Source organism: Crocodylus porosus, unplaced genomic scaffold (genome assembly GCF_001723895.1).
Source record: "Crocodylus porosus isolate Cpor-Errol unplaced genomic scaffold, CroPor_comp1, whole genome shotgun sequence".
NCBI lineage: Eukaryota > Metazoa > Chordata > Crocodylia > Crocodylidae > Crocodylus > Crocodylus porosus.
The window spans coordinates 13,443,906-13,463,667 of record NW_017728910.1 but is presented as its reverse complement, the minus strand read 5'-3'; the positions used below and the strand labels follow the sequence as shown (position 1 = coordinate 13,463,667).

At 43.6% G+C, this 19,762-nt stretch overlaps 1 protein-coding gene and 1 long non-coding RNA gene across 4 annotated transcripts; one reads left to right on the top strand and one right to left on the bottom strand.

Annotated features, from left to right (window-relative positions):
* Positions 1 to 986: 986 nt before the first annotated feature.
* On the top strand, positions 987 to 15,731 carry LRRC34 (leucine rich repeat containing 34). 3 transcript variants are annotated; one of them, XM_019532707.1, is made up of 11 exons: positions 988 to 1,743; positions 2,416 to 2,533; positions 3,396 to 3,517; positions 3,682 to 3,746; positions 5,272 to 5,355; positions 8,004 to 8,132; positions 10,516 to 10,611; positions 11,981 to 12,135; positions 13,299 to 13,454; positions 15,082 to 15,208; positions 15,490 to 15,731. In XM_019532707.1, the coding sequence occupies exons 2-11, from the start codon at positions 2,418 to 2,420 to the stop codon at positions 15,691 to 15,693; spliced, it is 1,254 nt and encodes a 417-aa protein (XP_019388252.1). In that variant the 5' UTR covers positions 988 to 1,743; positions 2,416 to 2,417; the 3' UTR covers positions 15,694 to 15,731. The 3 variants fall into 3 exon arrangements, with proteins under 3 accessions (XP_019388254.1, XP_019388252.1, XP_019388251.1); XM_019532706.1 differs by having other exon boundaries at positions 2,413 to 2,533; XM_019532709.1 differs by lacking the exon at positions 8,004 to 8,132 and having other exon boundaries at positions 987 to 1,743; positions 2,413 to 2,533.
* LOC109308418 lies at positions 8,344 to 18,030 on the bottom strand. The gene is made up of 3 exons (XR_002100610.1): positions 17,219 to 18,030; positions 9,578 to 9,585; positions 8,344 to 8,354 (listed from the first exon to the last, which is right to left on the bottom strand). It is a non-coding gene; the product is annotated as an uncharacterized LOC109308418 (long non-coding RNA).
* Between the last annotated feature and the right edge of the window lie 1,732 nt (positions 18,031 to 19,762).

The window sequence follows — 19,762 nt, the reverse complement described above, 5'->3', positions numbered from 1 at the left end:
GGGCTCATCCCCAGCCGTCGGGGGCGTGCGGAAACCGCCTCTACGGCACAGTCACGGCTGCTGCTGAAGGGCAGGGCAGTCTCCCTCAGGCAGGTTTGGGAGGCCCCGGCTGGTCCCCGGGGCGGCGACACCCTGCGCCCAGACCCCGGGGCGGCCGCGTGGAGCGCGGGGCGCATGCGCGGCGCGTCTCGGTCCCCATGGCAACCGCGGCCGCCGCCGCCTGGGGAGTTCGGCGCATGCGTAGCGTGGCAGCACGGGGCTCAGCCGCGTTGCCCCGGGGGTAAGGGACCGCGCGAGCTTATGGGTGGAGCGGCTCTAATAGTTGAAAAAAGTCTTCTTTGCAAGATTTGGGGTGTAAACACCCTTCGCCAGGCTGGGGGTGTGTGGGCTGTTCCTGGGTGTGCTGAACAGAGGCTGAGGTGCAGCAGGGACGGTGTAAATTGGGCGGGGGGGCGAATGTAGCTGGTAAATAGCGGTGAGGTAACTGTGGAGCCAGCTGTCCATTACAACATGTGGTAAATCCAACGGCTATATTTGTCTATGGCATTTTTTTTTTTTTGCATGCAGGAGGTGGATGACGATGTGAAGCGCGCAGGCTCGTCCGCGAAAGGTGTTTTGTAAACTCGTGGCGTGTCTGCTCAGCGCAGCAGTGGTGAGAGTTCAAGGGGAGGCACTTTCAGATCCACAAAAGCCGTCTCCGGCATCCTCCCCTGCTTCGAGAGAAGTTGCTTCCTCTCTGGGGTCTGTTTGTAGCTGGGGTGAGAAGCAGGAGGCCTGGCTGTGAGGGGAACAACAGGATGGCCGCAGGAAGGTGGCTGACTCGGTGTAGTGTCAAGGCTTTTACAGAAGGCCATTGACACCTGTGGAGCGAAGGGTTTCAAAGGGATCCAGTAGATTGCAGTGAGCCCCGTGGCTTCCTCAGCCCTGCCTGGCTAGAAATGCTGCAGCTGTGGCCAGGCAGTTGGTTTTAAATTTTGGGTGGAGCAGGAATCAAAGGGTTGCAATGAGGGTGACTGCACTGCTGGGCCCCCCTGCTTTTATCCCTAGGCATGAGCATGCCTTGTTTTTCCCCCTTAATGAAGACATGGCCTGCCTGGGGTGAATGCTGAGGAGTCATGTGCGTTTGCCAAGACAGAATTTGACTTCAAAGTCCATGAGAGAGGCATGAATACACTTTTTACCTATGTGGCTCCAGTCACATGCCTTAATTGCCAGTGCCAAGCCAAGAGGGCATCTACCACAATGTTCTTTATTTCTCTTGTTAAACGGTGGAGGTAAGATCAGCCCTGCTTCCACCACCTTGTTGGCTGTTGAACCTCCTGGACCTAACCTCAGCCCCTGGGGCCAGAATTGCTCTGTTACTTTTTTGTTAAGAGACTTATGGTTACTTTTGAGAGTTGAGTTCTGCTAGCTGATTATGTGCATCTAGAGTTCACAGCTCAGCATCATGCCTGGTAGAAGTAAGATGAGGATATTTCTGAGGGAGGGGGGTCATTTTGAGGTCAGAATGTCTGTCCGTCCTCAAGATGGTTTGTAGACTTGGATCTTGTTCAGGTTCTGAATCAAATATCAGTAATTGCCTGAAATGCATTTTCCACCTATTGATATCTACATGGCTGCACACTTCCTTTATTATGGTCTGCCCACAGGGATTCATGCATTTGGATCTTCCAAACTGACTTACTGCAGACACTTTTTAACGGGGGATTAACAAGAAAGACCAGTCTGAAACTGCAGCTAATGGTATGGTATGGCGCACAATAGATTGTCTGCCTTTTAAGTAGTATAAATGGACAATAGGACACATTCTGTTGCTATTCTATGGCTCTTTGCATTAGATGCCATGCAAATTTTGGATCCATTTCAAAGTGCTATTCCTTATGTTCATAGTCCTAAATGAGAGAGAACTCTGATTATCTCTGAAACATCCCCAACTTTACTGAGTCTTCACTGAACAGAGTCATAGCTTGAACTATTGGTGCTTGGGAAAAAGACAAATAAGCTGAGGCTTTAAAATTTTGAAGCTGTCAATAGAGATAAGGCTGAGTCCAAAACTCATTCGTCCTCTTAGCCAGTTTATCAGACCTTCCCTAATAACCAAATTGCATATCTCTTTTGGAGGTCTACCACCAGCCACTGATTCAGCTTAAATTGCAGGAGGAATTTCTTCCTTTTAATGAGCAAATAATGAATGAGATACAGAAGCTGGGCTTGCCACAGAATCATTCTTATGGGCACATTAGAAATGCATAAAACATGTCCTGTTGTTTCCTTGTGCTCTGTATGGTCATCTGTATTTGTACAGCACCTGGTACAATGAGAAGCTGGTTCACAAGTAAGGCTTTTAGGCACTAGGGTAATACAAAGGCAGAACAGAAATGCAGCATCTAGTAAACTCTCTTTATTTTCCAGCAGTCATGTCAACTCTTCAAGGTCTCTGCAAACAGTATTTGCAGGTCTGCCAAGAATCAAACCAGCCTGAAAACCCTTTCATTGCACATATGCTTCGAGAAGCTGATAAAGACAATATAATGTAAGGAAGTAACAAAGAGCATATTTCAAATGCTTCTGAAAGCCTTGGGCTTTGTAACAGGACCAGGAATGGAATGATGAGAAATTTCACTGGAGTCTATGATTTAAACATAAATCAACCCCTCCTATTATTGCAGGGGTTCTGGTTTAACTCATATTGACATCAGCTTGGCAAAAGCCTCTAGCAGTATATTCTTGCCAGACAGCTTTACAAGCAGTAAAGTCAAGAAGTGCAACACAGATAGGGTAATGTCTCTGTTTCCTGTAGAGCAGGCTACCCTAGCTTCTGGTCAGCACAAACTACTTTTTCTCTTTCTCCCTTGCCAGAGAATGCATCTAAACAGGATCAGCTGCACCTAATTAGCTGTCAGCTGGTAGCACTTCTCTGAGTTGTCTTTCAAGCCTGGTGCTGAATTAACCACCAAACTATGGCCCGTTCTTGGGCTTTCTCTAAGGATGTGACCAGGCATGACACAGTTACCTTTAGACAGAATGTCCACCTTGTTATAGGTAGCAATCCTGAGGGCACATGAGAGCAAATGGAAAGAGAGAATTGGTTTTGTTCCCCTCAGTTATTGCGGGGATGGAGGAAGCAAAGGAAAGGGACTAAAAATAATGGAATGAATGGATGGAAAGATCCTTCCAGAATGATCATGCTTTATGCCAAACTCACTATGGCCTTGTGGCAATACAGTGTGTCCTGACTACCACAATGGACAGCCAGGAATTAGCATTGCCTACCAAGTGATCCAGATTTCACAATCTCAAAAAATAACAGCAGACACCATTAGATCTCTCTTTCTTCATATGTATAAAACTAAGGAGTTTTCTCTTTCTTCTGTTGTATTTCTGCATTATTACAGATTGACAAAAGGGTTCACATTAAAAATAGCTGGAAATAACCGCTTAGTGCCTGTACAGAAAATTACAGATGAAGATCTTTATGTGCTTGTCTGCATCTTACCCAAGAACATCTTTATCACAGGTTTGCTTTGTCATACTGAAATACATCTTTAGTATTCTAAGTTTGAAACAAGGAACAGTTTTTCAGCTGTGGTTTGTTGTTCATTCTTTTCATCTGGAGATTAAGCAGATATTGATAAGTATTATTAGATGGTCACATTTGTTCCTGTATTTTTTGTCTTTCAGGGCTAGACCTTAGATATAATGTATTAACTGATGTTGGAGCAAAGCATATTGCAAAACTGCTTCAGGTATTTTACTGTATACCAAAATTAAACTTGACTTCCCTAAAGTTTGTGGTTTCATTGGCTATGGCGTGGGTGGGCAAAACACATTCCATGAGCCCTGCCTGGCCTGTGAGTTGATCCTGTCTGGCCCACTGGCTACTGCCAGGAGCCTGAGGAGGGAGGGATGTGTTTGTCACTGCCTTGGCCAGGGCAGGACTGCGCAGCATGCAGATTCTTCTGCCCTCCCTGCTGTCCCCTGCCCAACTTCTTGTTGGCGCTGTGCAGGCCTGGCACAATGGCAGACAGGTCTGCATGGACAGAGTACAATGCAGCATGCCAAGTAGCCATCCCCCCAGCCTACCATAATAAGTCGCTGCTGTCACAGTGCCACTAGGAGATGAGTCCATGCTGACTGCAGCGGGGACTCAGCCTGGGGCAGCTGTGCCTGAATTTCCTGGTGTGGCACAGTGGCAGCAGCTCATTGCAGCAGACAGGTGTGCAGGATGGCTACCTGGCACACTGTATCGCACCCCATCCTGTGCAGGCCCATCTGCTGGCGGCCACAGTGCCAGGACTACACAGCATCAACAGGAAACCAGGCTGGGGAGGAATGGATGTGGGGAGGGCAGAGAAGTCTGTACTACCCAGCCTTGTCCTGGCTGCAACTAAGTGGAGCTGCATGGGGCGCAGCCCTCCCTCCTCAGGCTCCCAGCAGCGGACAGTGGGCCGAATACAATCAATTAGCATCTCCTTACCTTGCCCACTTTACCTCTCCCCCTGGACCTCAACAGCTCCCCAAAACTCATTAGGTGGCCCTCCAGCCTAAAGAATTACCTACCCCTGGGCTATGGTAATACTTACCTGCAGTGAATCAGCAACAGAATGCAGTGTTTTGTCAGAAGTCCTCGTTTGTTCATATTCAGCTCAATCAAACTAGAATACAAGGTTGTCTCTGTGTCTGGTTTATAAAGTACAGATTTAAAAAAGGGCACTTGTACAATATTGTGGTAACATATCATGCATCATGAGGAAAGGCTAATAGAAATGGACAAAGACAGTTTGTAGCCTTAGAATTAGGTCTGCAAAAGGACTTGGGCATTGCAGTGCTGAGTAGTGCATCATCTTGCCATCTAGTGGAATTCATGGCCCTGAATTAAGCAACTATTATCTAGATTCACAAAAAAGTTAGGTGCCTAAGTGTTATTTAACTGTCACTCCAAGTACCCAAGTGCAGAACACTGATCCTCAGAGCCTTGCTCCATTTCTGCTTAACCCTGGTGGTTCCTAGGCACCTAAGTTCTTGCCAGTAAAGTTCACTAGACACCTAAAGATCTGCTTTTATGCATGCCCAGAACTTCTAATCTTCACAGTGCTGAGCAGATTGGTGCCTAACTCGCACGTAAGTGTAAGTCAGGAACCAAAAACTAGGCATTTTGCTGCTGCTCTACAGGGCCTGTTAGCATTTGCAGACCAGGCCGTGCACAGCTCATGAGAAAAGGTGTGCAAAATGAATTTTTGTGTTCAGTTTTTTCTTCTTGTTTGCTTCTAGGAAAATTCATCCCTGCGCTATCTCAATCTAATGTTTAATGAGATTGGTACCAGTGGAGCAGAGCTGATAGCCAAGGCACTACATGTAAGTACTCTGTGAAGGCAGCAGCTTTGCAACAGCATCTGGCTTGCTATTGTATTTTCTGCTAGACAACACTAAGGGCATGTCTATGGTGCTTCACTGAGAGAAGCCTGGGATTGCTGTTGAGAAGCATGTCCTGTTCACTTCAGGTCTGTCCACACCAAATCCCTGAAATGAGGGTGCATCACTGCTTTGGAGAGGCTGATGAAGCAGGCTGTTGCCTACAGAAGCTTATGCCTCTCTGAATCAGTTATTCTTTAAGGTGCCACACTGCTCTACTTTCTGCCTGACTTCAGACTAACATGGCTTACCACCTCTCCGTTCTGAGTGATTACAAGGGCACTGAGGAATGAAAAAAACCCCAAACTTGTGCTCTGTAAATAGGCTTGATCTTGCTGATGCTGAAGTGGCCAAGGAAGTTGACAAGAAGTTTTTGTCCACAGGATTTGGGATCAGACTTAATTTGGCATCAAAGATCCCCATCCTGCAAAGATTTTAATGATCTGCAAATAAGTAATCCTATGGGCCTGTGTCTAATCATGTCATAAAGGGTCTATGAGTGAACTGTAGATTCCAATTTTCTCAATAAAAAAATGTTACATGTTGGCACAAATGTGTGAGATAACAGATGTTGTGAGAGATAAGGATCAGTTAATTGACTTAAATCAGTTCTGGAACAGTTTGCCTCTGGATTGCTGCATATCAATTTATTACTGACCAGTTAACCAATTGATTCCCTAACATCCTTCATCAGGTGATAAGGACACCATCCATGGACAACCCAGTGGATTTTGTTAGGGGAGTACCGATAATTCTGCACTTAAAGAGTAAAGAGTACACGGCATTAAAGTTCTTATCAAATTTCCTTCCTGCTGAAATCACAAAGCTCAGTGCTGATGCACCATAAATCTGTTCCTTCTTGCCCCTGAACCTGTCTAAGTGTCAGACTTCTATGGAGGAGGTGTTTCTAGGCAAAAAGCTAGAAATGTAGGGAAACTCCTTTGTTTCCTGTACCTCTTCAGTGTACCCAGGGTGTCAATTAGACAGGATTTAATATTCCAAAAATGATTTGGCTCTTAAAAAAGGAGTCATCCTTATCTCTGATGTGCAACTGGTCCACCATTAGCTCCAGCTTTCTAATCTGGAGTGTGCTCACTGACTTACAGGTTTTTTCCTTCCCTGCCCAACGCACTTGCTGCCATACTAGCCCAACCGGAGTCGAGTTCTTTGTGCCTCATCGTGAATAGTATTGGAGACTTCTGGAAAGAATTGATCCAAATGACCTAAATAGAACTGTGCAGTTCTAGTACAGTAATGCATAAGTAATATAAGGTTTATTTTGTTTTTGATGCACTTTTTGTTTTTGTGCTTAAAACTAAAGCACCCAATTTGTATACAGTTGTAATTAGGGGTGCACCACTAGAGATTTTGGGGGCCGATACTAATAACCGATTTTTAAAAAGGCATATTGGCCGATACTGATCTGATTTCCAATACAGCTGCGTGCAGCTGATAACTCTGTTGTGGTAAAAGGAAGGGGGGAAGGAAAGGGTGTGGGGTGGCAGACCAAGGTCCCTGCGGTAAGGGAAGGAATAGGGCTAGGGCAGGTGCTGCCCGGCTGGGGCAGGGCGCTGGATGGAACCGTGGCTTGTCCGGAGGGGTGGCTCCCACCGCTGCCCGCACCCCGGGAGGGCATGGGAGGGGTGTGTGCCCCCAGATCTGCGTGAGGGGGTGGGGGAGACTGCAGATGTGGCCAGGGCTGTGCTGGGCTCTTCCTGGCATGTTGGGGGGAGAGGTGGGGTGGAGAACTGTTGGGCTGGAGCTGCATTTGGGATGGGTGAGTGGTAGTGCTGGGAGTGGGGTTATGGGGGGGGCGCAGCCATCCCAGATTTTGCCATAGCCTCCTTGTAGCCCGTTTCTAGCGCTGCTGCCTGTCCTGAGCGCAGCCCCCAGGTGCGTGCAGTGGCAGAAGCTGCCCCCGCTACCCCACAGCTCCTGGATGAGCTGCTGCTCCGTCCCGTGCCCTGCCCTTGCTGGGGAGTGCCTGCCCTGGGCGGTGCCTGCCCCAGCCTCTGCCCCACTCCCTCCCTCACCATGGAGGCCTTGATTTGCCCCCCCATGCTTCTTCCCTCTCCCCCTCCTTTCTACCACGACAGACTTACCAGCTGCATGCAGCTGTCCAAGCTGCCAGGCTGTGCTTCTCGCTGCCTGCATGCTGCGCTATGGCTGCACACATGAACGGGCATTTATCGGTCAAATTATCGGCCACATCAGGCCTATTTCCAATATAATCAATTTTCTTAATATCAGTGCTGATCCGATATCGGACCAATGTATCAGCGCACCTCTGCTTGCAATTGTTTATCATTTGTGTCAATTGGGCTCTCAGCTTAGACTTAATTGCCAGCCTGGGGTTTAATATACCTATGGAAATTAGGAGTTTACACTGGAAACGTAGAGACCCTTAAATAATTTAGAATTTTCCTACGCTCCAAATTCTTATACTTTGGAGTGCTCTCAGGAAAGATCCAGCCAGCTGTTTAGCTAGCGTAATCCATTAGAACTCTTCCTTGCAGAAAGTGGCATCTATTCATGAATCCCAGGTAAAAAGTAGAGCTGCCTTGTCCAGTCCTTTTAATTTTCTTGCCTAGAGGAATGAAGCACTCCTATATCTGAGAATGACGGGCAACAAAATCAGAAACAAAGGTGGAATGTACTTTGCTTCAATGCTGCAAGTCAATTCTACCTTAGAGAAGTTAGATCTTGGAGACTGTGATCTGGTGAGTAAAGTAAGATTTTCAACATCACCATCAAACTTGTGTTCTTTCAAAGATATTATTACAATGGTGAAATAGTGTTTAATTAATGGAAGAATTATCTATTGCCTTGTTATCTTGGCATCATAAAGTATTGTTACAATCAGCCAGTTGCATTTAGCAGGGCACACTGCATAGATCATAGAGCAGTGATTCTTTACTGGGGTCTTTGGCCCCCTGAGGTGCCTTGAGATCCTTTCAAGGGTGCCCCCAACATTAGCACTTTCACAGTTGTGCAAACATGGTTCACAAGATAAACCCAGAGATTTCAAATAGGAATCCATAGTGTTAAAAACGTTTTGACCTGTTGTGGTCTTTCTGAGTTCTTTGCAACAGAAAAATTGTTTTATTATCTTTCCCGAGGCAAACATTAATTGAAAACTAAGAGCTAACAAGAGGGGTGCCTTGAGTCTACAAAGGTTGAAAACCACTGCCGCAGAGTATATATCAGGGACTATGCTGTAGTACCTTACAGCTTCTGTCAGTTCTTTTTTCCAGGTAGTTATGAGAGGAGTTAGACTGTGTCTGCTAATCTTTTGTGAGATTTAGTTTTTATAATTCATTATAGTATCTACATCTCATCTAGTTCATGGAAATGAAAGAACTCTATTTCCTTAGGGTTCCTTTGACTCCCATACCTGACAGTACCCAAGTTTCAGTTCCCTGTCACCTCTCTGAGTTAAGTACCTAAGCTTCTTATTCAGCGCGTGGAGGAATTAGGCACCTGGAGCTGAATCCTCAAAAACCAGCACTCAAAGCAGGGAACTGCCAAGCCTAGCCAGTAGAAAGCACTGAGAAGATGTACAGTAAAAGCCGTGTTACCTGGCACTTTATTAACTATTAACTGGCATGCCGGTTGACATGGCAAAAGCGAAACCGGAAGTCCCACTTCCAGTTTCACCGAGTCCCACTTTGCCATGGCCTAGGGCAAAGCAGCCCGTGTGGAGCCCCTCTGCCTGTTGCCTGGCACAGTGACGCCAGGGAGTGAAAGCCTGGCATGCCAGACGTGGCAGGAGGGGGTGGCAGCCCGACCAGTCAAAGATGCCTTTCAGGTAACTGGCATATTTGGTTGTCTGGTACCCCCCCCTTCCCCATGGGTGCCGGATAACAGAGCTTTTGCTCTATTTCGAACCCTATGTCTCTCGACATTAGAAACCTTACTGTGGGTTGCAGAGGCTGTCTTGTCCAATCAGGATTCACAACCCTCATGAAGTAAGCTGTATCCTCTAATGTTTTCTCATCAAAAGTTGTTATGGGATTGCGAGTTCTCCAGCTTCCTCCGGAACCTGCTCCACTTTTTCTTGGAATAGTTAAATATTAATTGAGCTAGAGAGAGGGTGAGCATGATTCAGCACTAACTCACAGCATTCAGTCCCAGTCTCTGCTCCAGTGAATGCTAGATACATAACACTTAAACCTTCTAGAGCTGCAGGCTTTCAAAAATGCCTCTTCAAAGGGTGAAAGTTGCATGGGCCATATATGTGAGATGTCAGCACAGGTAAAACCCCTGTGTGAAACTACAGCAGGCTTGTCTACACTTGAAAATTAATTTGGGTTAAGATGGGGGGTGCGTATAAAATGAAGAGGGATTTCTGAACAGTCTCTCATGGAGAGAGGCTCTTAAGTTTACTTTTATGCGCAACTGAAATCAATTTAAAGGATTTTGTTGTATTAGACCATAAGAACAGACTTGCCATTCATTAGTATTTCTTTGCCAAATCAGAATATTTTACAGAGAGGAAGATGGGAATGAGAGGAGGCAATAAAAGGCCATATTTGGCACCTAGAGTAGAACTTCACCAATTCCCACACTGGGAGGGTGACACCCACTTTGTGTAAACTTAATTATTAGCAGACTGTTTGCTGTGGTGAGTTCTTATTGCCAAGACTTATCAAATACACCACAGAACATTTCCTAGTACAGTAAGATTTTTCATAGATTGTGAAAACCAGAACTACATGGTCAAATATATGGGCACATATCAGTTTTTGATGTGTTATTCTTACCTTTTGATTTAGCCATTTACTGTCTAATTTTTCAAATTAAGGCATTTTTAATGTGTATTTTAGTCATTAGTTCTAGTTGATTCAGTTCTGCTGAGTTAAAGGCCTTTTTGGGATGACTATCAGTGGTAATACTGGAAAGAAGTACACATCTGTTTCAGTAATGCTGAGGAAGATGGCCTGAATATCTCTAAGATACATGGGACCAAAAATAGTAGCCTTTCTAACCCCTTTTGAGTTAGAGTTCATGACCTTCTGAAAATGCTTCCTAAGGAGGTAGTATGTAGTTTGACTTGCATGTTGCACAGGTTTCTCTGTAGAGTTTCTTTCTTTTTATTTTCAGGGTACACAGAGTCTAGTGGCAATGGCAACAGTCCTAAATCAAAACAAAGCTATCAAAGCGGTCAACCTAAGCCGTCCTATACTGTATAGCCAAGAGGTAAGTGTGCATACCACAGTATCAGTACAATGAAATAGTTACATGAATAAAACCAATATGGATGGATTTACGGACACCAGGAGGAGAATGTGGGCCCTGTTTATATTAATGTTTGCAGTTTGTTTGCATTGTTTTTCCACTTGTGCCTAAAATGTGTACCCAGAGTTGCTCCAGCTTAACTAAAAGTGTGATTTTTTTTTTTTTTAAACGGATTTAGCAGTTGGACATGTAAGCAATTACCATGGGCTAAAAGAAGGTGGAACTGTACTGCACATCAGTAAGTGCTCATGTGCACACTGTGACCCCGTGGTATGTAGAAGCTAAATAATGGCAGTTTATTCCTCAGTGAAGGAGAGTTAAGTTACCTTGGTCTAGCACAGGATAAGAGCATGCAGATGAGCAACTCTTACAGAGCAGTTGATGGCCATGATTCCTGATGTATCTTGTGGTACATTGTAGGTCCATGCTCTCACCTCTGCTAGATATTCATTTATTTATAATGGTTTGGTTGGTATAGGTACAAAATAAACTGCTAATAACTTCTTATATAGTAAGTGGATCTTTGCAGGGGTTTGCACTTTTTTCCATTTTAAACTTTGCAATGTCTGCCTAGCCAAGACCGTATTTCTACAGTTTAGCTGCCTGCCCTCGTAAGTACTGTGTGCTGTATCAGGGAGTAGATTTCTGGGAGACCTTACATGTTGTAATAGGCTAATGCTGAGATGAGGTGATGAGAATCATTGGGTTTGATTCTGGTTTTTGTTACAGAATCATTAAAAAAAAATTGGGCTGGAAGGGACCTCAGGAGGTCATCTAGTTCATCCCCCACCCAAAGGCAGGATCAGTTCTTTACAATGCCCAGTGATGGAAATTCTCCAGCTACGCTAGGCCATCTTTTTCAGTGCTTAACTGTCTTTGCAGCTAGAAAGCTTTTTGTCCTTGTTAGTCTAAATCTTCCTCCTTGTACTTTTAAGCCTGTACTGCTTGTCTTAAAACTGTTACATATTTGAAAGCTGTTATGTCTTTGCTCAGTCTTCTCTAGGCTAAATGAAGCCAATTCTTTCAATCCTTCCTCATCCTGTTTTCTAGACTTCTGATCATTTTTGTCCTTTTCTGGAATGTCTCCAATTGGTCCATATCTTTCTTAAAATGTAGTGCCCAGAACTGGACACTGCTCCAGCTGAGGCCTGATGTGTGCTGAGTAGTGGAAGGATCACTTTGTTTGTCTTGCATATGAAGCTGCTGTTTGTGATCTCCAGCTGACTGGGGGGAAGGGGTGTTGTATTTACATAGCTCAGGAGGAATTTGGCCCCAAGAGCAGGTCCCATGTTAAAATTTTGGTTTAATAAAACTGAGTATGTATTTTCAGGAAGATACCACAGTTCACATAGCTCTGATGCTGAAAAATAACTCTTGTCTTGTTGAGCTGCATTTGTGCAAGCATGAAATTAAGAACTTTGGTGTGGAGCAACTGTGTGAGGCATTGTATGAAAACTGCAGCCTGAAATACCTTGACCTCAGCTGGTAGGTGATTGCTATCCTATTTCTTGGTACAGAAACACCAAGCATATTATTGCTGGTGAAAACTTTGCTCAGTGAAGCGCAAATCTAGTAGGCAGGAGGATTATTTATTCAGCACTTATTACCGTTCTCTCTCAACCAGTCTCTGACTGTCTGTATGAGGTGGAGAGTTGGGCTGGAAGCCAGAGGAGGAGAATGGGCAACATTCAGTTAGCCCCAGAGGTGCTGAGGAACTGCCTTGCCCAGGAAGCACCTGTTTCACAGAGGGGCACTGCTTCCTGGAACACATTGTATAGGCAGGGTAGCTCTTTCCTACACCCTTGTAAGGAGCACACAGTCCTCCTCCTGTCCCAGCCTAGCTGGCCTACTGTACAATGAGACCATGGGCCATGGAAAGAGAGCCAGAGGCTTCTTCTACATGGACCATGGAAGGAGAGCCAGAGGCTTCTCCTACCCTTCTGCCCCACTGCACTGTCAGGGCTTGGGGGCAATGCTGCAGTTCAACGCTAAATGCTTAGGTATGAGATTGGTTTCCCTTTGGAGTATTTCAGATCTACTTCCTGTTTTTGCACTAGCAGGACACTGACAGTGTCCTTGTCCCCTGCTTTACCTAGGGCAAGTTAAAGGGTGTTTTAATGTTTGGGCTTTGTGCCTGGTAGTTTTGTGTGAGGGTTGTTGTTGGAGGTTTTAAGAACAGTTTCGACAAAAGACTTGTCTAGGGTGGTTTTGACAGGGATGATCCTGCTTTGAGCAGGAGGTTGGACTAGGTGGCCTCCTGAGGCCCCTTCCTGCCCTACTTTTCGATAATTTCAAGCCCCAAGTGATTGGACCACCAATGGGGGAAAAATGCATTTTATAGAAGGTCCTAATCAGCCAGCTGGAAATGATCATTCTGCAGAAGTTTTAAAAACTCAAAATTTAGAAGAATTCAGTGTAACCTGTAGGACCTGATTTCTGGAAATGCACGACAGAACTGGGCAGCAGAAATCCCTTTAATTTATTAGTTTAGGTGAATAATTGAGTTAATAATCAGATTGGGTATAGTACCTTATATTCAACAGCTGTAAATTTCAGAATAGTTCATTTGGCAGCTTGTAAGGTGTTTTCGGTCTGTAGAATTGCACAGCATATTTCTCTGCAGTATTCCATTTTTATGTCTCTTCCAGCAATAAGATAACTCGTGATGGTGTGAAATTTCTGGGAGAACTGCTGAAACGGAACCAAACCCTGGAAATCCTAGATCTTCATTCTAACAGGATAGAAGATGATGGAGCTATCTATCTGAGTGAAGCCTTAGCTTTGTACAATGGGACTCTTCAAGCGTTAGTATACATATGACTCCAGTGATCATACCTGCAATATCAGAAAATCTGATGTGGCAGTGCATACCAGGACTGAGGAAATCATATAGGTGTTCATAATCAAAACTGAAGTCAAACAGTTTCCAAAATCTAGCATTGGGTGTAGAGTAGGCAGTAAAGGCTGCTGATACTGATATTCCATGACTTTTCTTCCTGGGCTTAGGCAGGGCCAACAAAGTGCTGGTCTAAAGAATGCTCCCCACTCAGGTGAGGTTTACACCAAGAGGAATACACTAATCTACCATGCCAGCATAAATGTTGGGGTCTTTTGCCAGCATAGCTACTTCCATCGCAATTCATATTTCCTCAACGTCCTGATGCTGCAAAACTGCCAAAGGGCTGTGGAGTAAAACTGGCCCCAGCGAGCTGTTCAAAGTCTGATGACTGGGCTACTCAACTGTTGGTTTACCCCATGGGAGAAAAGCCAAACAATCACCTTTCCCTTGGGAAAAGGAATGCTGGAAACAAGCAGGGGGAAGAGTATGAGGGAGGAGTTTCACAGCAATGATAAAACTTGCCCTGAAAAACCTTGGGTCCCAAGGTTTCACCATCTGTCCAACAAAAATCTCAAACAAACCTTGAGTAAAGGCTTTGTTTTTGCTTTCAAACCCTTTACCCCCATCATAACAAATTTTCAAATGCCACAGTACACAGTGGAAATTTCAAATATGAAATTTTATCCTCTAGCCCCTCACATATACCTGTCCAAGCTCCTAACCCTCCAGTGTGCCTATCTGTACTGTCAACCCTAGGTAAAGTACATAATTCCCCCCACCCCATTTTCCTTGCCCTTTTCTCTGGGTGTTATCCATTGCTAGAGGAGTTCCTCTCAGACCGCTGCTGATATTTGAGCAAGCTTTTTTCCTGGTTGAATCTAAAATCAGTTTGCTAGCATTTTTCACAGTTATCTACTCAGCAAAGTAAGCTGCTAGAGTGGTTCTTTGATAAAAATTGGTACTAGAGCTTGGGTCTAGGTTGCGTTTTTGTCTGCAAGAGTTAGGGACTGGTTATGCTGAAGGATCTACAAATGAGGATCTTTATGACTGCACAGACCCTCTTTATGTCACCAGGCCTCCGTTGGTTCAGATTCTGTTATCTGGAAGCCTGTTTATAGGACAAAGTTTATTATCTCTCCTCCAGGTAAATGTTGGGTCTTTCAAAAGCCATGTTTTGGCTGGATGTAAGAACCAATCAGCAGTGTTGCCTGAAGCCATCAGTCTTGGCGAGAAAGACTAAGGAAGTCTGCTTAGGTACCTCTGGAAATAACAAAAATCACTCCCCATATGACCTGGGGCAAAGCTGTAACTTGACTGGAAACCAGAGCTGTGCTTTAGAGAAGACAAATGAGAGACCAGGCAAAAGGTCATCTACACTGAGGAAATAGAGTTGGTAGCTTTGCCACGCAAGTCAAGGAAATGCCTTGAGAAACAATGCTGGGATTCTATAAGACTTACTGAGTTGGACTAAAAAATCATCTTCATGTTGCTGATTTGTTTCACATCATTGTACCTGAAGTTATGAGGTAGAAATTAGGTAGTTTGGAGTCTGCATAGTGAATGCTGCTTAATGCTTCATTTCTATTTATTAGGTTAGCAGTGGTGAGCAACAATATAAGTGGAAAAGGACTTGTTGCTCTTTCAGATGCTTTGAAAACAAACACAGTGCTTTCCTACATCTATATTTGGGGAAACAAATTTGATGAGGCCACCTGCATGGTGAGTACTTTCTTCATTGCTGAACTTTTTTCAGTTATCCCCCCTGTTATACAACTCATGTGCTGCCTATAGTTTACTAGTATAGCTGGTTTGTTATTAGCTGTATCTCATTTCATTATAAAACTAATAGTTGTAAAATAGCTTTCTTATGCCAGATGACTACAGGATATTAAATACATACCTGTGATAAACTTGAGCACCAGCACAAGCGATATTACCCTGATCTGCATTGAGGTAGTAGAATATATTCTGGTTTAATTCTTTGCATTTGTTTATTGTAGGCATTTTCAGATGTACTTAAAACTGGACGCTTGAAACCAAATTGTACAGATGTGGATCCATATGAAGTAGATGGGCACATATACCTTGCAGAACTCTCACATGGCCTGAAAAAGCATTACTACTGGACACCAAGTTATGGGCCAGTTGTTAACAAAGATGCCAATGCCAGTCTTGCAATAGGAGCAGTTTCAGAACATTTGTGAGCAGGTAGCAGTTCAATAAGTTCATATTTATATATGAATGAGACTTTTCTGTTTTAATTCATAGAATCATAGAACATTTAGGGTTGGAGGGAACCTCAGAAGGTCATCTAGTGACCAGCCCCCAGCTCAGAGAAGGACCTTCCCAGCCAAGGATTAGTCTAGCCAGGGCTTAAAAACCTCCAAGGATGGAGATTCTGCAGGGTCTCTGGATAACCTGTTCCAGTGCTTTACTACCCTCCTAGTGAGAGGTTTTTCCCTAATATCTAACTTAAACTTTCCTTGCTATAACTTGAGACCTCTGCCATCACTGAGAACAGCCTCCATCTTTTTTGGAACTATCCTTCTGGTAGTTGAAGGCTGCTATTAAATCTCCTCTCTGTCTTCTTGTCTCCAGACTATAAATAAACTCCATTCCCCCCAGCGTCCTAACCATTTCCATTGCCCTCTGCTGGACTCTCCAATTTGTCCACATCCTTTCTGTAGTGGGGGGCCCAGAACTGAACACAGTACATCAGATGTGACCACTGCCAAATAGAGGAGAATAATTACTTCCCTTGAGCTGCTGGGAACACTCCTACTAATTCAGGAGTACTCAGGGAGTACTACAAGGAGTACTCAGTATGCCATCAGCTTTCTTTGCAACAAGGGCACACTGTTGGTTCATATTCAGCTTATTGTCCACTTTGAGCTTGTCCTTATTGAATGTCATGAAATTTCTTTTAGTCCAATCCTCCTATTTGTCTAGGTGTCTCTAAAGCTAGCCCTACCCTCTGGTGTATCTACTAGTCCTGCCAGCTTGGTGTCATCTGCATTTCACTGAGAGTATCAAAACATATCATTTCATAAGGAAGTTATTATGCAGGGTATGAAAAATATATGAGAAATAAAAAACCAGCTCCAAAGGACTGTAGAACATAGTGATCGTTATACAAGTAGAATGCACTGTTCTGTCGCCATATAATGCCTAAATTGTGATAAAAGGCTCTTACAATGAGTTTTCCATCACCACAAACCCAGCAGCAGGTCAGAAAATGCCAGGGAAGCAAAACGTACTCTTTTGCATCTGTCTGTCATCACAGAGAATAGCATTGGTCTACTGTGCTGGTGAAACAGGTGTGTTTGGAACTATGCTGTGTACGGGGGTTGTGCAGTTGTTTGGTGTGACTGGGTAGATATGTACCAAATGAGCACATCAGCTGGATGGCAGGCTTTCTGGTAACCCTAGCCTTAGTGTGCACTAGGCTACAGAGCTCAAATTGTTAGGGAGAATTTGGGATGTTGCATATCATACTACCCCAAGCTTCTCTCATCTGAAGACCCACAGGGACCAATTTTGAGTGGCTACAAAACCTGCTGTTACAAGGAGTACTCAGAATATTCCCTGTGCAAGAGCTGCTGCAGGGCCATCAGCTCCCCCTGTTTTGCAGAAGCATGGACTGATGAGAGTCTGTCCTGTCCCTGGGGAAACCGAGGTGCACTTGGACAGATATGCTTTATAAAAGCCTGCCTACAGGCCCAGAGAAACAGATCTGCTGCATGAAAGCCTGCCTGTAGGCCCAAAGGCAGCCAGCTGTGCCAGTGCTAGTGTGCACAGAGAACTTGTATGAAGGCAACTGTTTTGTTGTTGCTTTCTTTAAACAAGTAGGGCACAACATTTTTGTCTGAAATAATGACATTATCCTTTGCTGGAAAAACCTGTGCACTGGAAAGAAAAATCAGGCTTTCAAGATAAGGCAAAGAGACTGACGGATAACATCAGGGACACCTAGAAAGCTGCTATGCAAGAATTATTTTTTGTCTTAACTCATTGTCACAGCATTACTATCCTACAGATATAGAATTGTATAGGGATCATACTATGTCAGGCAGAAACGTCCAAGGCTTTTCTTACTTTAGTCAGTGCTGTATTGCTTTTGGAAGCAATTCAACTTAGACTCTAAGTTGTTCACTTCCACCATAAATTAGTCAGTTGCCAAAAAGCAGATGTGCTGCTAAACTAAAGACAAGCTGGAAAGAAGGCCCTACAGATAAAGGGCAGCCTAGCATAAGAAAGATGAAAAATAGACTTAATAGAATTGAGGTGGTTTAGTTGCTTCAGATGTTCCCATACTGGCTGAGAGCTGCAGAAGCCAGGAGCATGCTTGTTTCTTTTTAAGTGAAGAAAATGGGGTCAGGACAAATTTATAAATATGCTAGGCTTTTCTTGTTTGCTGTGAAATTATGAACAGTGTCAGGACAATTCTAGTCTCCCGAGTCTCTCCCCAGTAACTACTAGGCTTGTACTAACAAAGCTGTTGGTGATTGGTATGTCTGTGGTGGTGTGTGTTTATATCACAAGATAAACTCTGTAAAAGAAATTCACTGAAAAGTCTTTTATATCCTCGCTGAAAAATTTAGCTCCATACTTAAAGTGCCCATTTTAAAATTATTTTTATTGCTCTTAAGAGTAGTTCTGTTAAACAGTGTTTAAACTGTTTCTGCAGCCCCAAAATGCTATCTTGTACCGAGGGAATTTGGTAGTCAGATGATAATATAATGAATAATACTTATCCCAAGTAACTCCTGCTGTGTTTTCGTATGCTGTGCTGAAGACTGTTTGTGACCCATCTAACATTATACAGCAGTGTTTGTTTTCTGGTGGTTACATTTCTCCTCCTCCAGAAAGAGCAGACACAAGGTGAGGGAAAGTTACAAAACAGTTTATTAAAATCTAACATAAAATGCTGCAGGCTAAATATGTACAAAAACCCCACAGGGATTATAAAAACAAAAGGTGAACTATGTACACGTAACAGAGGAAAACCACTTTGTATATACAGGAAAATGCTCCAGAAATAACTTAACCAGAATCAATTACTAGTCCTTATCTAAACTTACTTCTGTAAGTGTTGCCAACAGCTTCTCCTAAAGCCTAGTCTTGGGGTCCTTACTTGGTGCTTGTTTACATTTACTGACAGCTCCTTTGGAATAGTTATTTTGGTGGGAGACCCCAGATGGACACACTTTCTCCCAAATGAGAATCCATGCAGGGAGTTTATTCTGAAATCGCTATTTGAGTAAATTTTTAAGCCCTTGCCAGCAAAACTTGCATCACTCAATACTAAAAAGACGTCCTCACTGAAACACAGATCACCCTGGAAATGTTCCCTAAGGCTGTTTTCCAAGTTCTTAAAGGAATTTTCTATGTTCCATCTTTCATTTTTCAGGTAGTCTCACAAAGGAAGGTTTGGCTAATGACTAACTGCATTAGGCTATTAAAGGTGTCTGTGCTTTTCCTTATTCGTTTCTTACACAAACCATCAAGATTTTTGATACAGCTTCCAGCTCCAAACTAAATTTGTGAGCTGTAAGGGTGCAGATAAAAGATGCATGGCAAGCACATGCATGCACTGTGACAGCGATGGAGTAAAGAGTTCTTTCAGGTTTGACTGCACTCAGCTAGAACATGCCTGCTGATTATTTATTTTTTAAAAAAATCCAAATTTTACTAAATTAATATTTTTAAAGAAATCATCTCTCAGCTGCTGAGTTACTTTAATGGAAGCCGAGGATAAAAATCAAGATTCATAGATGGGGACTCGAGTGCAGATCATCTAATTATTGCTGCAAGAGAAACTTAGAGCCTGTATATCCTATGAAGAAAGGTTAAAATTGCTCTCTTGTAAAAAAAATAATCAGCATCTGCCTGTCTATCAAGAAACTAAATGAATAATACAAAGCAAATGTCACCTGTATAAATATCTAAACTGGATCCTGTATAAATCTAAGCACTGATTTGTTTTTAAAAATTCTGAAATGTAAGAATACAGTAGTAGTAATCTAAAATTGTAGAAGTATAAAAACAGTTCAAACAAACATTCTTATGGAATGCATCTTCTACATAGGAATGTGGTCTTTTTTTGTCCCCCATATCTGCTCATTGACCTTGTTCTTGGGGTCATTAAATCCAAGACCCTGTTAAACTTCAACTTCTTCAAGATTACTTTTTAATATGCCAGCAGCACATTGCAGGAGCTGTGCATCATCTTTAATACTATTTTAAGGATGAACTGACCAAATAGCTTAGTCA